The following is a 19,939-nucleotide window of genomic DNA, read 5'->3' on the forward strand; positions in this document are numbered from 1 at the left end:
GAGCTGGCATCAGCCTGAAGGAGGGAAATTAAGCTTTAAAATATAGTTTGTCTTACACCACCCCTTTTTGCCTGTGTAATTTCTGCTGGGTTGCTAGGTCATTTGACTGGGCTGAACAGAGTTTGGAATAGCACTGATTCTTCTGCTGCTCCCCCCCCCCCCTTTTCAGGACTTACCCTGGCCTGAGCTCATAAGTTGGCTGAGCTGGGATGAAGGACTTGCACTGACATATCGCTGACTGATCCAGGAGGAGGGACATATTTTGTTTCTGTGAAGGTGCCTGAAACACTTATAAAAGCCCCATTGAATTCCAAGGCGGAATTCTTTTTGGCTTTTCAAATGCTCCAAGTGAAAAGTATATTTATATTCTATACACAGCATTAGGATCCTCACATATATACAATTCTATGATTCTATGATCACATTTTGTAAAAATAGATGTATTTCTGGTGTGCCAATTTCCTTGACTGCTAGGTAACTCTTGATTTGCAATGACATAAATTAAAGCGGATCTTTTTATTATTGACATTTAACTGTAATGGAAGGGTGTACTGATGATGCAAGAATAAATATTTTCTCTGCATGAGGGATAACTGTAAGACCTATATAATTTAGGAATCTTGTCTTGCTAGATAATTTTGCATAATCATTTTAGTTCTATGTAGATGCGCATTAATGTCGTAAAATACAGTATAAGCTTAGTGGAATCGTTTGGTGGAACAGATTTGCTGATCATAATCATCTATAATAGCAAACCCAAGAAAAATGAACCTTGTTTTTCCCATGATGTCTGTATTTTTAAAAAAGGCAAGTGAAATTGTGACTAAAAACATGCCTCCTATATAGGCAACTGCCATACAATATACTGTTAAATCCACATATAACCAGACATGCATAATGCTGATGAGTTTTTAAACTGTCTTAGTTTATCACTGATTTTTTTAAATGTTTTAAATAGTTATTTTAAGTTTTTTTAGCAATTTTAAATTGTTTTATTATTTTTGTAAATGCTTTTACAAACTAAGCAGTGCATAAATTTTAAGAAAAAACAGTAATAAAATATGAAACACCTAAGATACTGTAATGCACTTGGTGAAGTCTGCATTGTACCTCTGATGTTAAGCTGGAATACTTGAATTTCTTTAGCTCTTCTGAAGTCACTATGATTAAACTGCTTTAAATACATGAACAGGAGATTAACTGATCTGTGTACTTTAATTTGACTTGCCAACAGCTTTGACCAAAATATTCTCTCCCTAGGTTCATATCTGAAATGTTCTGATTTGAGTATCTACTTTGTTAAATCCACATATAACCAGACATCCATAACGCTGATGAGTTTTTAAACTGTGGTAAAAGTGGCCCCTGAAGCTTAGTCATTTTCTAACATGTACCTTCCCGCCATCTTTCCATTGTGTAATACATCGTCTGAAAAGTACAACAGACATTTGATTCTGTGGCCACCACAGAAATGACAAGCCCAAAAATACTCGGCATAAAGGAGATGTCTTGTGTGCGTGTGCGTTATGCCTTTAAGGGGAAGGTGGTGTCACCTCTGCTGTGAAGTGGGTGGACAAGTTTGTGGCGACTTAATAACCATCTTTGGTATTGCCTGTATTCCTTATTCACAACACAGGGTTATGCAACTGAAGTTCTAATTGGAATTTGCAATTAGAAGAGAATTTTTGAGCTTTTTTTGCTTAGCCAAAGTTTTGCTGTACATTTAGTTCATGAACTTATCCCTCCCCCCCCCCCATTATATAAGTTGCTAATGTATGTGCAGGAGCTGAGAAACATTGCATGGAGGGGGTACCAAATGGAGCAATGACTGAGAAAACTTCAGGACACATGCAAAAAGTTGCTCTCTACACCACCCACCCTATACATTTAAAGTGCATGGCTTCCCCCAAGCAATCATGGCAACAGGAGTTTGCCCTTCAAAGAGCTACAATTCCTTAGCAAACTACAGTTTCCAGGATTCTTTGGGAGAAGCTGTGTGTTTAAAATGTATGATGTAGATGGGACACAAGAGTGCAAGAAACACATAGCAGGCCTCAGAGGTAAAGACAATGCACAACAGGAAAATCCATGAGCCAAGTTCAATAGCTAGATAGGAACATAGTTGAGATTTTTTGGATTTTAATCTTTTTTTACGTCAAAGTGCAAGTAGATAAATAGGTACCGCTCTGGCGGGAAGGTAAACAGCATTTCCCTGCACTGTTCTGGTTCGCCAGAAGCAGCTGGCCACATGATCCGGAAAAACTGTCTGCGGACAAACGCCGGCTTCCTCGGCCAATAAAGTGAGATGAGCGCCGCAACCCCAGAGTCGGCCATGACTGGACCTAATGGTCAGGGGTCCCTTTACCTTTACCTTTAACAAATAAATAAATCAGGAATGTAGAATAAAATGCTGCACTGCTTTTTTATGGGATGCAGAACAAACTAACGGTGTCTGCAGCACAGGGACGGTTTTTGTAGGCAAAGGCAAATCTGTCAATTTAAGTTTTTCTCTTTCTCATTTTTCCAGTCTTAAGTTCAGTTCTCCATTTCCACACCAGTTTGCACTTTTTTTAGTTTTTTATTTAAACAATAATTAAAGTGAAAGCCCACATCAACATGTGTGCAATAAGGTCAGTGTGGTACGAGGGCCTCATTGTAACCACAGTGTCCATGATAAAGAGTTCTTTGACAATGGGAAACAGACCATGTCCAGTTCTACATTTTTCATTTTGTATTCCATGGAGCTTATTCCAAGGAAAGTGCAGATTGTCGCAGATTTAGGCAGCTTAATAAAAATGGGCACTTTTGGGGAAGCAAACTTTTCTTTTCTAGAATGTCATACATGTTTAAAGTATGGCAGCTGCATTTTAATTATTTTTCACATTTTTTTCTAGGTTCCGACATCGTTCAGTGGTTAACAAAGAATTTGTCTATAGAAGACCCAGGTAAATATATTGTTTTTGTTTATTGAATGCTATCCCCTTCGTACTTTTGGAAAGCTGTCTAAGCTTCCTGTTGTTCCCATTATAATCATAACACCTTGTAAGATAGTTTCAGAGAGTTAGAGGATTCCAAAAACTGTGATCACAGTAGGTTTTTAAGAAGTGGCACTCTGTTTTGGAAACCTCTGTAGGAGTTTTTACCTTGAAATATTGAGTCACATGATAGTTTTCCACGGGATTATCAGACCATTTTTGCAGGTTCCATGGATGGTTGGAAGGGGTTTATGAAAACTTTGCACCCCTGTGAATTGAACTGACTTTTAGGCTCCCTTCCCTTCAGTGTTTGCAAGTGTGATGTTTACACACAAGGATGTGGACTTCTCACATGCAGTCCTGATCATGTGTTTAGGATCTTTGAACATCAAGCACCGAGTGTTCCCATAAACAAGTATCTGCAGTCTTAACAGAATCATGAGATAGCCCAGGTAAATTCTTTAAGCAAGTTTATTACATCAAAACCATAATTAGAATATATTTTAAAAATGTGTTCCTTGAAACAAACTTTCACAAGCAACATGTAATTTATTGATTTATTGAGTTAATCTTTCACGCTAACAGTAAGAGTACATAGAAATAAAATATAGACTGACAAATGCAGAGTGATGACACATTTTATAGATGCATATACAAATTACTCCACCTTTAAAAATACCTTAACAGAAAAAGAAATCTGTTTTATCTCACCACAAGTAGTTTCAATGCAACTGGTCTTGGCTTAAGTAACTTTATATATGTATTCTCTTGGGGGCAAGAAAAACACTTGAGAATATAGTTACAGATAGGTAGCCGTGTTGGTCTGCCATAGTCAAAATAAAAAAAATTCCTTCCAGTAGCACCTTAAAGACCAACTAAGTTAGTTCTTGGTATGAGCTTTCGTGTGCATGCACACTTCTTCAGATACACTGAAACAGAAGTTGCCAGATCCTTCTATATAGTGAGAAGGTGGGGAGGGGTATTACTCAGAAGGGTGGTGGGAATGGGAGATTGGCAGATAGCTGAGATGAGCCTGTTGACGACTCTTAACGACTGCAATAGGTCTTACAGGAAAAGGCAAGGGGTGAGAAGGTGAAAAATGGCTTAGTCATGTATAATGAGATAAGAATCCAATGTCTTTGTTCAGACCAGGTCTCTTCATGGTTTTAAGTTTGGTAATGAGTTGCAATTCAGCAGCTTCTCTTTCCAGTTTTTTCTGAAATTCCTTTGTAGTAAAACAGCTACTTTGAGATCATGTATAGAATGTCCTGGGAGATTGAAGTGTTCTCCTACTGGTTTCTCTGTTTTGTGATTCTTGATGTCAAATTTATGTCCGTTTATTCTTTGGCGTAAGGTTTGGCCTGTTTGTCCAATATAGAGAGCTGAAGGACACTGTTGGCATTTGATGGCATACACAATGTTAGACGATGAGCAATTAAATAGTCCCGAGATGGTATGTGTGATGTTGTTGGGGCCAGTAGTGGTGTTGTCCGGGTGTATGTGGGAGCAAAGTTGGCATCTGGGTTTATTGCAGGCTCTGATGCCAGTGTCCGTGTTAAGTCTGGTTGTAGTATTATTGTGGATTAGAAGTTGTTTAAGATTGGGTGGCTGTCTGTAGGCAATGAAAGGTCTTCCTCCCAGAGCTTGAGAAAGAGAACTGTCATTGTCAGAGAACTGCCAGGCACTACGTTACAGCTGCATCTGTTCCAATTCTACAGACAGAGACTCTCACCTAAGAGATCTACAGCAAACCTTTTCAGAACTAAAATACCCAGCAGATGAAATTAGACAACAGATCAACAGAGCCAGACTGATACCCAGAGAGAACTTGCTGCAAGACAGACCTAAAAAAGAAAATAACAGAACACCTCTAGTCATCACATACAGCTCCCAAGTTAAAACAGTACAACGCATCATCAGAGATCTACAATCTCTCCTGGACAATGACAGTTCTCTTTCTCAAGCTCTGGGAGGAAGACCTTTCATTGCCTACAGACAATGGTCTTTAAGGTGCTACTGGAAGGAATTTTTTTATTTTGACTTGAGAATATAGAAACTGAACAGGGCAAGGAGAATTTTATATAGCAATACTACAAAAAGGAAAATATTGCAAATCTCAGTGAGGTGAAGAGAAAAAAGAATGAGCTTTAATATCTGAAGCATCATATCTAACAATATTGGGCTGGTCCCAAAGGTTTCCTTTTATTAATGGAAGTAGCCTCCAGTAATGAAAGAAACTTTCACAAATGGGAGGAATCTTGTGAGTGGAATACTCTCTCTGTAAGTTGACTCAATTTTTCTGCTCATATTTTTTCTGTTGTTTGACAGGAAGCCTAAATTCATTTATTCAATAATAAGTAAGGAACAATAGGTCAGTGCATTTGGCTGCTAAACAGAAGGTTGGTGGTAACTGGCTGACTGACTGAACCCAAAGGGTGCTCATCAATGGTTCCTCTTCATCCTGGAGAAGAGTGACTAGTGGGGTGCCACAGGGTTCTGTCTTGGGCCCGGTCTTATTCAACATCTTTATCAACGACTTGGATGATGGACTCAAGGGCATCCTGATCAAATTTGCAGATGACACCAAACTGGGAGGGGTGGCTAACACCCTAGAGGACAGGATCACACTTCAAAATGACCTTGACAGATTAGAGAACTGGGCAAAAACAAACAAGATGAACTTTAACAGGGAGAAATGTAAAGTATTGCACTTGGGCAAAAAAAATGAGAGGCACAAATACAAGATGGGTGACACCTGGCTTGAGAGCAGTACATGTGAAAAGGATCTAGGATTCTTGGTTGACCACAAACTGGAACGTGTCCAGAGGATGGCAACCAAAATGGTCAAAGGCCTAGAAATGATGCCTTATGAGGAACGGCTAAGGGAGCTGGGCATGTTTAGCCTGGAGAAGAGGAGGTTAAGGGGTGATATGATAGCCATGTTCAAATATATAAAAGGATGTCACATAGAGGAGGGAGAAAGGTTGTTTTCTGCTGCTCCAGAGAAGCGGACCCGGAGCAATGGATCCAAACTACATGAAAGAAGATTCCACCCAAACATTAGGAAGAACTTCCTGACAGTAAGAGCTGTTCGACAGTGGAATTTGCTGCCAAGGAGTGTGGTGGAGTCTCCTTCTTTGGAGGTCTTTAAGCAGAGGCTTGACAACCATATGTCAGGAGTGCTCTGATGGTGTTTCCTGCTTGGCAAGGGGTTGGACTCGATGGCCCTTGTGGTCTCTTCCAACTCTATGATTCTATGATTCTATGGTTCAAGCTCACCCAGGATTCCTACATTGCAGGGGGTTGGATTTGATGATCCCCGGGGTTATTTCCAACACTACAATTCTACGATTCTACCTTTGGCTCATTTGATGCAGATGAATGGCATAAAATGGTCTTCTCAGGGGGACAAGTAGTGCTGGGGAGCAGACATCTTTTTAATGCATCTGTTTGTTTGTTCCATTTATGAATCATGCCATATAAAACTTCTTGAAGTGATTTAACAAAAGAAACATCAATGAAACATAGATAAAACAATTATGCATATAAAAAATAATTTTTACTAACAGTGCCGCTGGAAACAATGCCATCCTATGACTTAGTCCTGTTTCCATGGGGCCATTCTCATACCAATGAGGACAGCTGCTGGTCTGCTGCTTATTGTGGTTCCAGCACCATGTGGTGGCAAAACATTTTTTTGAGTAAAAGAGACTGTGAAAGCTTCTGCTGCCTTGTGGAACATGGTAAGCCCGTGCCCTTGAGAAACCTTAGAGTTTTCCCCAACTTTCTCCAAAAGTCTCCAATTCCCCCTGCCAGCTAATGGCCCTGTGGAAGTGGAGAGGCAAAGTTTCAGACCATCAGAAATTATAATATGAATGGAACAAATGGTTTTGCAGTACCTTAAGGACGAAGCATTCTAAACGACTACGATTGTCTACCATGGCTTAGTCCTAAATGCTCCTGCAGCTGAGTAGTGTCCCCATTTTCACCTTTGAAATGGTTGAGAAAATGTGTGCAGCTTGGTTTAGAACTTTTGTTAGCTTCTGTAATCCCACATAATCTCTGGTAAGCACAGGTATAAATCCTTCCCGCTTTATTTCATTTTTGTCGTGAGAGTGATTTGCAGAAGTGCGCATATAATGTAGGAAGCTGAAGTTATTTGTTACATGTGAGCTCTTGCTATTCTTAGGACTGCCTACCTGTGACTCCCTGTGCAATTTGACATCCATTTTCTCTCAGATTAAAGTAAATGGGAAATCCAATTGGAATTTAGCAAAGGGAATGCAAAACGTGAATGCTATTTGCCGCTGCTCTCTTTTGCTGCGATGACCTCCTCCTCCTCAACCAGCAGAGCTGGTTCTGAGTATAGAAAAGCCTTCAGCTGGGAATTCACTAGTGGGTGGCAATGAGAAATGACTTTGCTATTACAGGATCTGAGGGTACATTGGATGCCATGGTTGTGCTTATAAAGCCAGCTGTGCTGTGAACATGGACCAGGTACTAATGGCACCAGTACAGAGTTTCTTTCTAGATGTCACATGTTCCTAAATGGGAAGCATTGCCTGGGTGTGGACAAGCTATCAGTTAAAACACTGCTTTTCTATCACTCATTCCTAGCCCATCCATAATCCTGGCTCATTTTCCGCCTCCTTTGCCACTGTATAAAGTAAGTGCTACATAGATATAGTTATGGCAGGGAAGTTTTAAAATGCAACACAAACATTATCTGGCCATATTTATTCTGTTGCCTTTTTAGCCTGCGCAAAAATGTTTCCTCAAATCCTTTGCAGAGGCATCTAGCAATTGAGCAGCAAGGACCTTTTCAATGCCCAGGCTATATACTGCTTCACAGCTTTCTGCCGAGAATGGAGAGATCTCGTCTTCACACTGCTGAGATTCAGTGGTTTTGTGTTAATGTGTTAGCAGCCATGAATAGCTCTTACTATTCATACAGCTTGCATTTGTTTTATTTAACCTAAAATGATGGTGTTCCTCCTTTCATTTAGGAAGTATTTGCAATAGAATACTTTTATTATTATTTCTTAAGGAGCATGGAAGTTCAAGCCAGATTTTTCACTCTAGTTTCTTACTTGGTTCCACAGTGCTTTGCACACAACAGTACCTGGATATGTTTGATGCACCACTCGCTTTCCTAGATTGAGAGTGGCTAAACTATATCACCACTGAAGAAGTGCCAAAACCACTCCCACTTGGTGCATGTTGTGCTATCCTGTCATAGATAATCCAGAACCAAGTTTCTTGTTAACACACTTTGAGGTATTGCAGAGCTGTGGCTTTATTAGTGTGAACCAAAGCCAAGTTCCTAAGCGCTAATGGCCATTAGTTCCCCCACAAGATTTTATACAAGAACTAAAGTGCTCAGGTTTGTTCTGATAACTAGGATTAACTTGCATGCTTGCACAGAGATTGCGGTTCCATATCGTGCCAATAATTCCAATAAAATTTGTCGGCCTTTTCCCGTTCCCACCATAAACTGTTGTAGAGCCATCAAAGAACGTGGATGGCTGAATTTCAACAATTCATAAGCTGGAGTTTGCTTCCAAGTCTTTGAAGTAAACTTTAGTCAGACTTTATGAGATTTTTCCTGGAGTGAAGTGTTAGAAATTTTAAAATGAAAGCCTGTTCTGGTGCCGGACTACCATGGGGTTCCAAAGGACATACGTCATTACCGACGATTTCCTCACTCTGATTTTTTCTGTCCCTGTGTAGGCCTCAACTGCACAACACTACAAAAATTAAATGCTTTCTGTCTTCCAAGTTACCAGTATTATGGCATCTTTGTAGAAGTGTTGTTGTAATGAAGGCTGTCTTTGTGTATCTTTTTTGTCTTAAAGGAGCTCATGGTGGAAAACATGAAATTATTCATATTTTCTTCACTACACTTCTGCGCGAAGTGTTTTGAACACGGGTTTTCCCCTTGCAAATATACTAGCCTTTATATTGGCTTCCAGCCACCAGTACATAGCAGGCAATGGAATCCAAACACAAAAAACAAGGAAGGGAGCACTTGATGAGGGTGCCACGCATGATCAGGCTACCCTTGGTCTCAGATATTGATACATGTGTTGGCCACACCCACCTCCAGCGCATGTACAATCCACGTCAGCCAGGAGGAGGCACTGTGTGAGTAGGATCCAAATTTAGCACCGTTGTTCTCCAACCAAACATTGTTTACAAAAATGCATATATTAGGGGGAAATGTGTATAAAAATGAATATATTAGCGAAAAGGACATACAAAACGGCATTCTATTAAGAGAAGCTACTTGCAAAAAAGAAGTATATGTTGGTCATAGTAGCATAGAATTGTAAAGTTGGGACACCAAGGGTCATCTAGTCCAACTATCTGCAAAGCAGGAATCTCAACTAAAGCATCCATGACAGATGGCCATCCAACCTCTGCTTAAAAACCTCCAAGGAAGGAGAGTCAACCACCTCCCAAGGGAGACTGTGCCAAAACGGTAGACAAGAATGTGGCTATTAGAAGAAATTCACTGAAGAATTTTCACCCATTTTTTAAAAATAAATAAATTGCAAACATGTAGAAATGAATTTAAGATGGGAAAAATGAGAAACTGAGAGAACTGAAATAGACAGATCCTTCCATCCCTATGCATGAAAGCCGCATCACATGTTCATGTTGTTGTTGTTTAGTCATTTAGTCATGTCCGACTCTTCATGACCCCATGGATCAGAGCACGCCAGGCACTCCTGTCTTCCACTGCCTCCTGCAGTTCCGTCAAACTCATGCTGGTAGCTTCAAGAACACTGTCCAACCATCTTGTCCTCTGTCGTCCCCTTCTCCTTGTGCCCTCAATCTTTCTCAACATCAGGGGCTTTTCCAGGGATCACTGCCTTGTTGTGGCGAAAGGGCTTGAATAACTCAGAGGAGCTATGAGCTATGCCGTGCAGGGCCACCCAAGATGGATAGGTCATAGTGGAGAATTTTGACTAAACGTGATCCACCTGGAGCAGGAACTGGCAAGTCACTCCAGTATCCCTGCCAAAAAAACACAATGGACAAAGATATGTTCATACTGAATGCCTAAAGATGTGCTTCCTAAGGCAGTGATGGAATAACCAATTCCTAAGGTTCCAGCAACTGTTTTTACCTATTTACCATGTATGCACAGACTTCTGAGATACTGGTGGATGAATGCCATGACCCTTTTATCTGCTGGTACCAGAAGCATCAGCTGTGACATCAACTGTACGGATTGTGGTATTCATCATTTTAAAAATATCATCCCATTAAACTTTCAGTTCTAATTATATGCTAATACTAGTTTTTAAAAAATGTTCTTATGTCAGCTTGTGACAGAACTGGAGCAATGACTGAGAGAGTCAAACCTAGGGAGTCTTTGAAAAATATACTATTTTAAGACAGCAATATTCTGGTTCTAAATATCATGGACAATTGCATACTGGCTAGATTTTTTAAAATTAGATAACTTTAAAGTAACTGTCAACTTTTAACTAAATTTCAAGGAAGATTTCTAGCTCACCTTGAGAAACCCCCTTCCTCAAAGCAAGGCAGAGAGGAGGAAGCCTCTACATTAGCAATAGAAACATTGTATTGTGTGGTACCATGGGTTGTTGCCAGCAAAGTTTCCCTGTTAATGCTAGAGCAAAACCCCTAGAGCAAATTGGAGGGGGCCATGGGAGAAGAAGTTCTGTTATGCAGATGGAAATCCTTGTGCTAACAGGATGACTTTGTGGGGTACTAGCCCATGTCTTGCAGAGGCCCAGCGTACTGCTTTTTTCCATCCTTCTGTGTCCCACATTCCTTTTCCTCAGACTTCCCTTTCCAGTTCATATCCATGATATTCAAAATGGAACCATGTCCATTTCCACCCCTTCTATATTTCCTAGCTTCCTCTATCTTCTGTCTTCCTATCTAGGATTTCTAGAAGTACCACAGACCTAGAAAGTGCCTAGAAAGAGTTCAGAAACCAAGAGATCAGAAACCAATGCATAACATGTTTACATTTAGCTTATCCCTTTTTAAGTTTTTTAATTCCTATGAGCAATGTGTGTGTGTGTGTCTGTGTGTGTAAATATATAAACAAAACACTTTTCTTTATCAGTTCTATATGTTATGAGTACTATAACTGCCCTAGTGAGTTATTAACAATTTTACTGTAGTTATGCATTATTTAAAAGTGACCATCAATTTGCAAGAAGCAACCTCAGCTTCTGGGCCAAAACTTTCCACTGAAGGAAGGAAAAGAGTCCATTGTGAAAGGGGGCAAAGCTGCCTTCCCTTTTGGGGGCAGCAGGGAACATTCACTAAATACCCCTGCAACCTCCCTTCGGCTAGTGACAACCATTGGAGTCCCATTTATCCTCATGTGGAATGTTACCATGTCATGACATAGCTATGTTCTCAGCTAGCATCAGAAAATAAAAATAAGGCCTGATAAGCTGGGAGGGGCAGCAGTGAGTTTCATGCCTCCATGCCCTCTTGGAACCCTAAATGGAGAAAAGGGGCACATTGTCTATGAGCCCTAGGATTCAGCAATAATAACGGAGAACACTAGTTTGATAAGGCAGAAGGAACCAGGTAGCAAAAGTAAGGGTCAAGAACGCTAACCTTGCTGTGAATAGGCACACTTCCCTCTGTACTCCAGGAACTCCCAGTTCTCTGTTCTAGTTTTGCCTTATAACAACCAAATACCATGTAAACCCTATTAACTGAAACAACCCTCAGTAAAGAGTATGTCTGCCATAACCCTGAACTAAAGTTTTGTGATAAATCCCCTAAGCCAGCCATCCTGGCTGCCAATGAAAACTCCACACACAGCTCCTATGATGTCAGTGTTTCCAGCTGTGATTCCACTCAGCTAGATTAGCTCTGTGGTGGTTTGAGGGAATAGCGAAAACAGAAACACAAGTTTGGTATTGATTTGTCTTCTACAGGCATATTTATGAGTGTTCTTCTAGAGGACCATGGCTTTTAGTAATGGATCATTCTGGTTGTTTCCTTCAAAACACTTTTCAACCCTGGCACTCTTCTCCTTCCATTTTCTTAAATCTCTCTCCTCCCCCCACCCCCCACAATGCCTTTTATTGGCATGTTTGTCCACAGGCACATTTTCTGCAAAATCTCACAGATGAAATATGCATGACTTGCTGAGGCTGGGGTGGATTCTGGCAAGCCACTTTTGTGGCCTCATGAATAATGGTTGTCCATTGCAAGACAGAAGCGGGAACTAAAAATGCACAAAGCAGATATTCCAGATGGGGAAAACTCCCGTCAAAGCCAGCCACATAATACACAGCAAGTCAAACTAATAAAAGCCACATATATCTACATGTTGCATTCATACCGGAGGATATTTGTGCCATTAGATAGATGAGAAACACTGAGGAGTCACTTCCAGTAAAGTGGTTAAATACACAGGTGTGTGCAGGACAACTCATTAGAGTGTGTATCCAGGGTTTTAATCTGTTTATTTCAATGAAAGAAGACAGAAGGGTGGACAACGACACAAACAAATATGGACAAGGAAGAGGTGAAGGGGCAAAAAGCTTATAGAACAATCACAAGAAGAGTGGTCAAGGAGCCAAAACAGGAGATTTTTTTCCTGCAGAGAAAAAGACCTGTGCCAAGCTGACCAGAAGAAGGCAGAAGTGGGCAGCACCAAAAGCAGGATGGCTCCTCCTCTGCCTTGCTTGTGTGCCACAAGAGCAGTCCCTCATCCTCACAGATCTCTCTTCACAAAAGGGGACGAGCAGAGCTCAGATAGAGGCATGAGATAGAGACAGGTGCAGGCAGATGAAAAAAGCTGGAATGGACCTGAAGCTTTTGCCTGCGGAGGAAGAGTGCCTGCACCTTCCTTACTACCACTGCTGGAACCAATCATCCCACTTCTGCTTCTAGAGACAGGCAGGGCAGAAGCTACAGATGCATTTTAGAAAAATTCCAGCCTTTTTCTTCTTCCTGTGTCTCTCTCTTCCTTTGATCCCACCATACATGCAGCTCATGTAATGTGATGGGGTTTTTTCTTTTCTCTGTGAACGAAACTTTGAGCCTAAACATGACTGAGCAGAAGATGTATACAGAACTGGATCGATGCCGACAAATGCTTTTTCAACCAGCAAGTAAACAACACCTCCTCAGGCCAACTGCCATATCTCAAAACCATCTTTCCCAACTCGTACAACAACCTCCTTATAAATTTCAATCTTCCTTAAATGCTAAGCAAGCAAATTTATGCAGAAAAAGTAGAGCTTTTGAAGCCAAGGGGGAAATGTTTCATTGTCCTATGATAAAAAAAACCCTGAGTTATGTCTCAGTAATGGGAACCACTACCATCCTTGTGCAGTAAAGGTAAATAAATGCCCAATAATCTCACTTGCTTGGGTTGTTGGAAGTACACATTAATGAAACATCTGCTCCAGTTTGTCCCTGGCAAATTGAAAGCTTCTATTCATGAAATGCAGATCAAAGGAAATTTCTGACATGTAGCTTTCAGCAGCTATAGTAACTATGAAGCAAATGCTATATTTGTATTTTGGAAGTGGAAGCTATATTTATATTTCTAAAAATCATTATTTAGAATATGTTCCATTATGCTCAGAATATCATTCTGGAATGGCAATTGTAGATTGCTATTCAAGTATTTATTATCTGAATTTCAATATGAAAAGAGTCTGTCCTATCTCCAGTTCCAGGTGTTCCTTATGTAATTTGTTAGTAGGAAATTATATTTAAAAATGACCTTCCAGCCTCATATTAGTTCCCCTTCCTGAATGAGTGGTGTGTATGCTATTCTGCAGAAACAAGTAGGATGCCTGTGGTATATTGGTATAGTAATTGGTTGCTTGCACTGCTTTGTAGTTTATGTACATTGTTTAGGATGCATGCATAGAAAAGCAAGTAATAAATACTTTAAATAAATGACTGATCAATGGTAGGGTGTCTATAACAAGATTCACAAGGGGGGTGGAATGAGCTGCAGAGAGTTTAGGTGATAGTCGACTAAGTTTTACCCAGAGTACTGTAATATGAAGTTACACAGATGCAAATCTTGCTGAGATTTCAAGATCACGGGGCCATATGTTGGATTGCTTTGCTTGTGTATGGATGAACATATTAGTTTGAATATCTATCTATCACCTATATTTTGGTAGTGGCTGTAAGCAGCCATTGCATTAGCAGCTTAAGGATATGCAGGTCTTTGATACAGGAAAAACAGCGTCTGGAACATTTTCTACCAACTTTTCTTATTCTTAACTCCTATGAAAGTGGTACCCTTACTTGTTGCTTTTTTTCTGGGGGGGACGCAGGGGTACATATACCCCTAAACATTTTGTGAATCTAAGTTTGGCCTCATTGAGGGGCAGTATTTCAATATGAGAAGGAAAATGAGAGTACCCCTAAACATTTTTTTAAGAAAAAAGCACTGGCCTTACCCATTTGTTTTCTGATAATTGGATGTATGCTGTCTTAATGAGGTCCCATGTTAAGAAAGAAGAGTGCACAATTTCATCTTCCTTTCCTCTCTCTGATTTATATATATTTTCCCAGTCTAAATTGTCACCAGCTGGTGAAATTTCTCGCAGAAGAATAAATGTCCAAACACTTCACCATGAAGTTTTGTTTTTGTTTTTTAAGTGTTAATTGCTTTTGTTTCCCTCTGGCACAGTGGAAGCTCTTCATCTGGGAACATTAATGGCAGCCCATGGTTATTTCTTTCCTATCTCAGACCATGTTTTAACGCTGAAAGATGATGGCACCTTTTACCGGTTCCAAGTAAGTATTCCTGCTTTATTTCATTGACTTGACATGTAATAGCAAGGGATTTCTTCATTGTCAATACAGCAGACTTCTGTTCATGATGGTCCAGTATCAGCAGCAGCTACTGAAAGGGCATCTCTCCCCCAGCCACATACATAAAACACATGCGTTTGTGCAGGGAGTGGGGGAGAGGTGCCCTGATACAGCTAGTGGCTATAGAAGTGTTGTTGTTGTTGTTTAGTCGTTTAGTTGTGTCCGACTCTTTGTGACCCCATGGACCAGAGCACGCCAGGCACTTCTGTCTTCCACTGCCTCCCACAGTTTGGTCAAACTCATGCTGGTAGCTTCGAGAACACTGTCCAGCCATCTCATCCTCTGTCGTCCCCTTCTCCTTGTGCCCTCCATCTTTCCCAACATCAGGGTCTTTTCCAGGGAGTCTTCTCTTCTCATGAGGTGGCCAAAGTATTGGAGTCTCAGCTTCAGGATCTGTCCTTCCAGTGAGCACTCAGGGCTGATTTCCTTAAGAATGGAGAGGTTTGATCTTCTTGCAGTCCATGGAACTCTCAAGAGTCTCCTCCAGCACCATAATTCAAAAGCATCAATTCTTCGGCGATCAGCCTAGCTATAGAAGTAGCCATCTGCAAACACATCCCAAAGGAATAGCACACAGACAGATCCACATTCAGTTTCTGGCAGTGTTATGTACAGAGCTTTGTTAGAAAAGCATTAACTGGAGTAGTTTAAGAAGGTGGCCAAAGGAAGAGGAGGGATATTTATGGATACCTAGGTGAAGGGCAATAGCTCAGTGATAAAGTATTTGCTCTGCATGTGGTCAGTCCTTGGTTCAGTGCTCCACATCTCCAGATATGGATTAGAATCTGATTAGGAATGAATTGAGGCAATAGGAGAAGATATATTATTTAGCTATTATCCTTCCTTGCTCATATGAGTGAGATCAGCAGAGTACCATCCTTTGCAGCTTTAAACTTGAAAGCTAAGGCAAGACTGAATCACCTTCTAGAAACAATGATCCAGGATGCTTTAAGGCAGACTGGATTTTCCTAGTATGACTCCTTCCTCCCCCTCACTAAAAATATTAACCACACATGCATTGCTTTGTGAAGAAGTAAAAGTATTATTTACTTACATAATCAAGGTCTCAAGCTGCAGTTAAATAGCAAAATGAAGGCAGGTTTATAACTTCTATCTAAGTTACAAAAGTACAAGAGATTCTTAGTGGCCCAAGGCTGAGGTATAGGCCGGTTCCTAGCTAGTCACTGCAAAGATGCTCTGAAGCAATCCATTGCGCCATAAATTGGCAACATACTTGCATTGGTTTCTCCTGCAAAGAAGAAGTTGTGAGCATTTTCAGAAAAATATAGATAATTGCCCAACCTTATAAGAAACACTTGATTCTATGCACAAAGTTATAACAACATTATTTGGAGTATCAATTTTTCTTTACTGTATGGCATTTAAATATGTTCAATTGATACTGCTAGCCACTCCCCAGACAGTTAATTTTAGAAGTCAAAGGAAATGTAGTATGCATGTTTATATTTTGTCAGACATACCGTAAATTTCGCTCTATAACACGCAGATTTTTTGTCCTAAAAAGTAAGGTGAAATGTCTGTGCGTGTTATTGAGCGAATGTGTGGTCCCTGGAGCTGACTCACGGAGCGCAGGGGCAAAATAGGCAAAAATAAGATCGGGTGGGCAGGCGGAGGGAAGGCAGAAGCTTTCCTGCATTCTGCCTCAGGGTCTTACTGCCCGCCTGCTTCTCTTGCTGCGTTTGCTCAAACTCAACAAAGAGCAGGGAATCCCCTGCCCTCCTGGCAAGCAGAGGGTTAAGGAAAGGATCGCGTCCTTCCTTCTAATCTTCCCTAGTCACACTGCGTGCAGGCTCCAGCCCACCACCTCCTCCTCTCCGTGCTCTAGGGACTCGCAGGTAGCCAAAAGCATGCAGGTGGGAGAGAGAGAGAGAGAGAGAGGGCTGGCTTGGGTGGTGGGGGGGGGGAACGACTTTTGCTTTACAATGGTAGGTTTCTCATTTCTTTTCCAAAAGCAGAGAGCCCTGCCCCCAGGCCCCCTCCAAATTACAGCTTCTCCAAGCAATGTACTGCTGGAGGGAGACAGTATGCTTGTTTGGAAGAGAAACCCTGCTTCCCTGCTCGTAAGTAACAGCAGGCTAGATTGCAGAGTGAGACATGGAAATCTCTGGATTTATATGCTGTATATCAACTATCTTGGCAGATGAAAAAAAGTGTGTTACATGCCCTATTGCCCAAAAGTGTGCAAGCACAGAGCAAAGGTTGCAGTGACAGAGGTGGCCAAAAAAAATAATACCGTAAATAAAAAAGAAATCATACTTCGTATATCCTGTCTGGCTTGGAGGGGGGGACTTTTGCTTTCCTTCCCTCCCCATTTAAAACGTGGTGACAAAGCACGGATCCACATGGATCCTCAGGATTTTTGCATTGGGTCACCCCAAATTCACCATCAGATCACATTACATGTCCATGGCTACAGCCTGCACCAAAAAAATCACGCACCCACTGTTGCCTAGGGTCACAGTGGTGCAAAAACGTGGTTACAAAGCATGGATCCACATGGATCCTCAGGATTTTTGCATTGGGCTACTCCAAACTCACTGTCAGATCACATGTCTGTGGCCACAGCATGAACCACAAAAATCATACATCCACTGTTTCATTTAGAATATTTTTTTTCTTGTTTTCCTCCTCTAAAAACTACGTGCATGTTATGGTTGGGTGCGTGTTATAGAGCGAAAAATACGGTAAATTCCTACATTCTTCCATTTTTGTTTTATTTTGCAGACACCCTATTTTTGGCCATCCAATTGTTGGGAGCCGGAAAACACAGATTATGGTCAGTGTGGATCTCTCTTCTCTTTCACTCCGGAGTCTTGCATTGTATGGATGAAAGTCTCATAATCGTCTTTTGCATTTAATCCGTCTTTTTCACTAAACCACTCCTGGCTTTACTTTTCAAACCCAGGTCAAGAACTGCTAATGCTGAGCTCAAGATTGGCTTTGGTTTACAAAGTTTACTAAGGCAGAGGTCAAATCTGCACACAACATGGGAATACAAAAATAGCATTATTTTTGCCACTTTGTAAATGTGCTGACTCAGAAACTAATTCAAAGGCAGGGTTGGCACCAGATGTAGGCATTGTTGGGCACCACCCAAGGCCCACTCCCCAGAAAGGGTCCTACGGCTAACCCCTAGATCAGCCTGGTGCTTTGCTCCTCCTCTGTCTTGCTGTTACTGCCTGGTCACTGTTCAGCTATCCTGAGCACACAAGCAGCAACAAGAGAGAGGAGAAGATGAAGCTGCATTTTCCATTTGCCTTCTGCTCTCCCTTTGGATGGTTGTACAGTTTTGTCCCAGACTGAGATTGATTTGTGAACTGACAGTGGTGGCAACAGGAAGGAGGAGGTGGACCCACTCAAAGCATCTTGGCCAAGGGTTCTCCAAAGCCCAAAGCTGACACTGTTCACCGGTAGTGAATTTGACATTTGTATTTGGTTGAAACAACAGCGAGCCATCAACTTAAGAATGCCCAAAGCTAAGAACTAATTCAGACTAGGTCACAGAGATGTGAATCTGTGCATGACCACCATCCCATGACCACATTTTGCTAATATCTTTCTAACATACATTAGGTGTAAAACAGGTATAGGCAAACTCCGGCCCTCCAGATGTTTGGGACCACATTTCCCATCATCCCTGACCACTGGTCCTGTTAGCCATGGATGATGGGAATTGTAGACCAAAAATTCTGCAGGGCTGGAGTTTGCTTATGCCTGATGTAAAATGTTACTTAGATGTACTTTTATTTCAATCTCTGCCCCATAAGCAAAGCATAGGGGATCATTAGGTGACCTCTTGTAGTATTCTTGTGAAAGACAGCAAGAGTTCGAGAAGTTCACTGTTAAGTGGTCCATTACATTTCTCTTTGACATAAGGTTACGTTCCTTTTTGATATTTATGCCATGTATTATGCATGCAGGGCTTAAAAATTAAACTTAACATTAAATTTGAAACACATTCAACACATTTCAAAATGAAGCACCTTATTCATTCCACAAAATGAATATATAAATGTAAATAGGCACTGTCAAAAAACAACAACCCTGGCTATGGATATTTATTGTGTTGTACTGTGCCCAATCTATTATTGTGTTGGATTGTTGCCCCATTGTTCTTTCCTGCTTCACTTATAATTTTCTGGACTATATACATGGCATGAAAGGAGCAAGTGGTTTTGGTTATAGTCTTAAAATTAATACTGCAGAATTGACAAAGTGTGTGCATAGTGACTGAGTGGAAATTTGAAAGGTAGATGGAAACAAGGAATCAACTTTTTAAATAAAGAAGTTTGGCTTTGGCGCACTTAAAAATGATATGTTCACCAGGTTGTCAACATTATTTTTGGACGTTAGAAGTTTGTTCTTGCCTATGACCTGGGCGCTTAAATTTAAGGGGTTATTGAAATTTTTCCGTGCCTATCTCAGGTTCGCACAGCTCAGCTGTGAAATGCAAAGTCCCGGGACTGAAGCTCAGCTAAACAAATAGTTTTTCATTCCAAAGCAGAAATAGAAAACCTATGGCCCTCAATAAGTTGTTGAACTCAAAGTCTCATCAGCTGTGTCAGCATAGTCAACAGTGAGGAATGGTGGAAGGTGTAGCCTATCCCTGCCGTAAAGCTAAAGTTGTATTAGTACTTTTGTGCCAGATCACCTTTTCAGAAGGCAGATTATCTCATAGCTTCAGCATCAGATGCAGTCCAACTGAGGCCCCATCTGCACTATTTAAAGCAGTATCATGCCAATCATGGCTTTTCTGAAATAATCCTGGGAACTGTAGTTTGTTAAGAGTGTTGAGTCTTGTTAGGAGACCTCTGTTTACCTCACAGAGCTGCAATTCTCAGAGTGGTTTAACAATCAATCCCTCTTCTCAGGGACTTAAGAGAATGGCAGCTCTGTGAGGTGAAGAGGGGGTCTCCTAACAACATTCACAAGAGTGTGCAATGCACCAGTGTGCATACTCAAAACATACCACCTGGTCACTGAAGAAAGTTAGCTTTTCAGACTACGCAGTTTACACTCGTTCTATATCTGCCCCTGTTTGCCATCATGAGGGTACCAGTTTATTATAGGTCTTGTTCCTGTGCTTT

At 41.0% G+C, this 19,939-nt stretch overlaps 1 protein-coding gene across 6 annotated transcripts in view; it reads left to right on the forward strand.

The window, feature by feature from the left end:
- RGS7 (regulator of G protein signaling 7) overlaps positions 1-19,939 on the forward strand; it is a 134,339-nt gene that overhangs the window by 89,326 nt on the left and 25,074 nt on the right. For all 6 annotated transcript variants that reach the window (XM_082215065.1, XM_082215068.1, XM_082215069.1 and 3 more), the window contains exons 4-6: positions 2,895-2,945; positions 14,647-14,753; positions 17,577-17,628. In XM_082215065.1, the coding sequence (XP_082071191.1) occupies positions 2,895-2,945; positions 14,647-14,753; positions 17,577-17,628 (210 nt within the window). The remainder of the gene's footprint in view (positions 1-2,894; positions 2,946-14,646; positions 14,754-17,576; positions 17,629-19,939) is intronic.

Source organism: Podarcis vaucheri (assembly GCF_965113315.1).
Source record: "Podarcis vaucheri genome assembly, chromosome: 3".
Lineage (NCBI taxonomy): Eukaryota > Metazoa > Chordata > Lepidosauria > Squamata > Lacertidae > Podarcis > Podarcis vaucheri.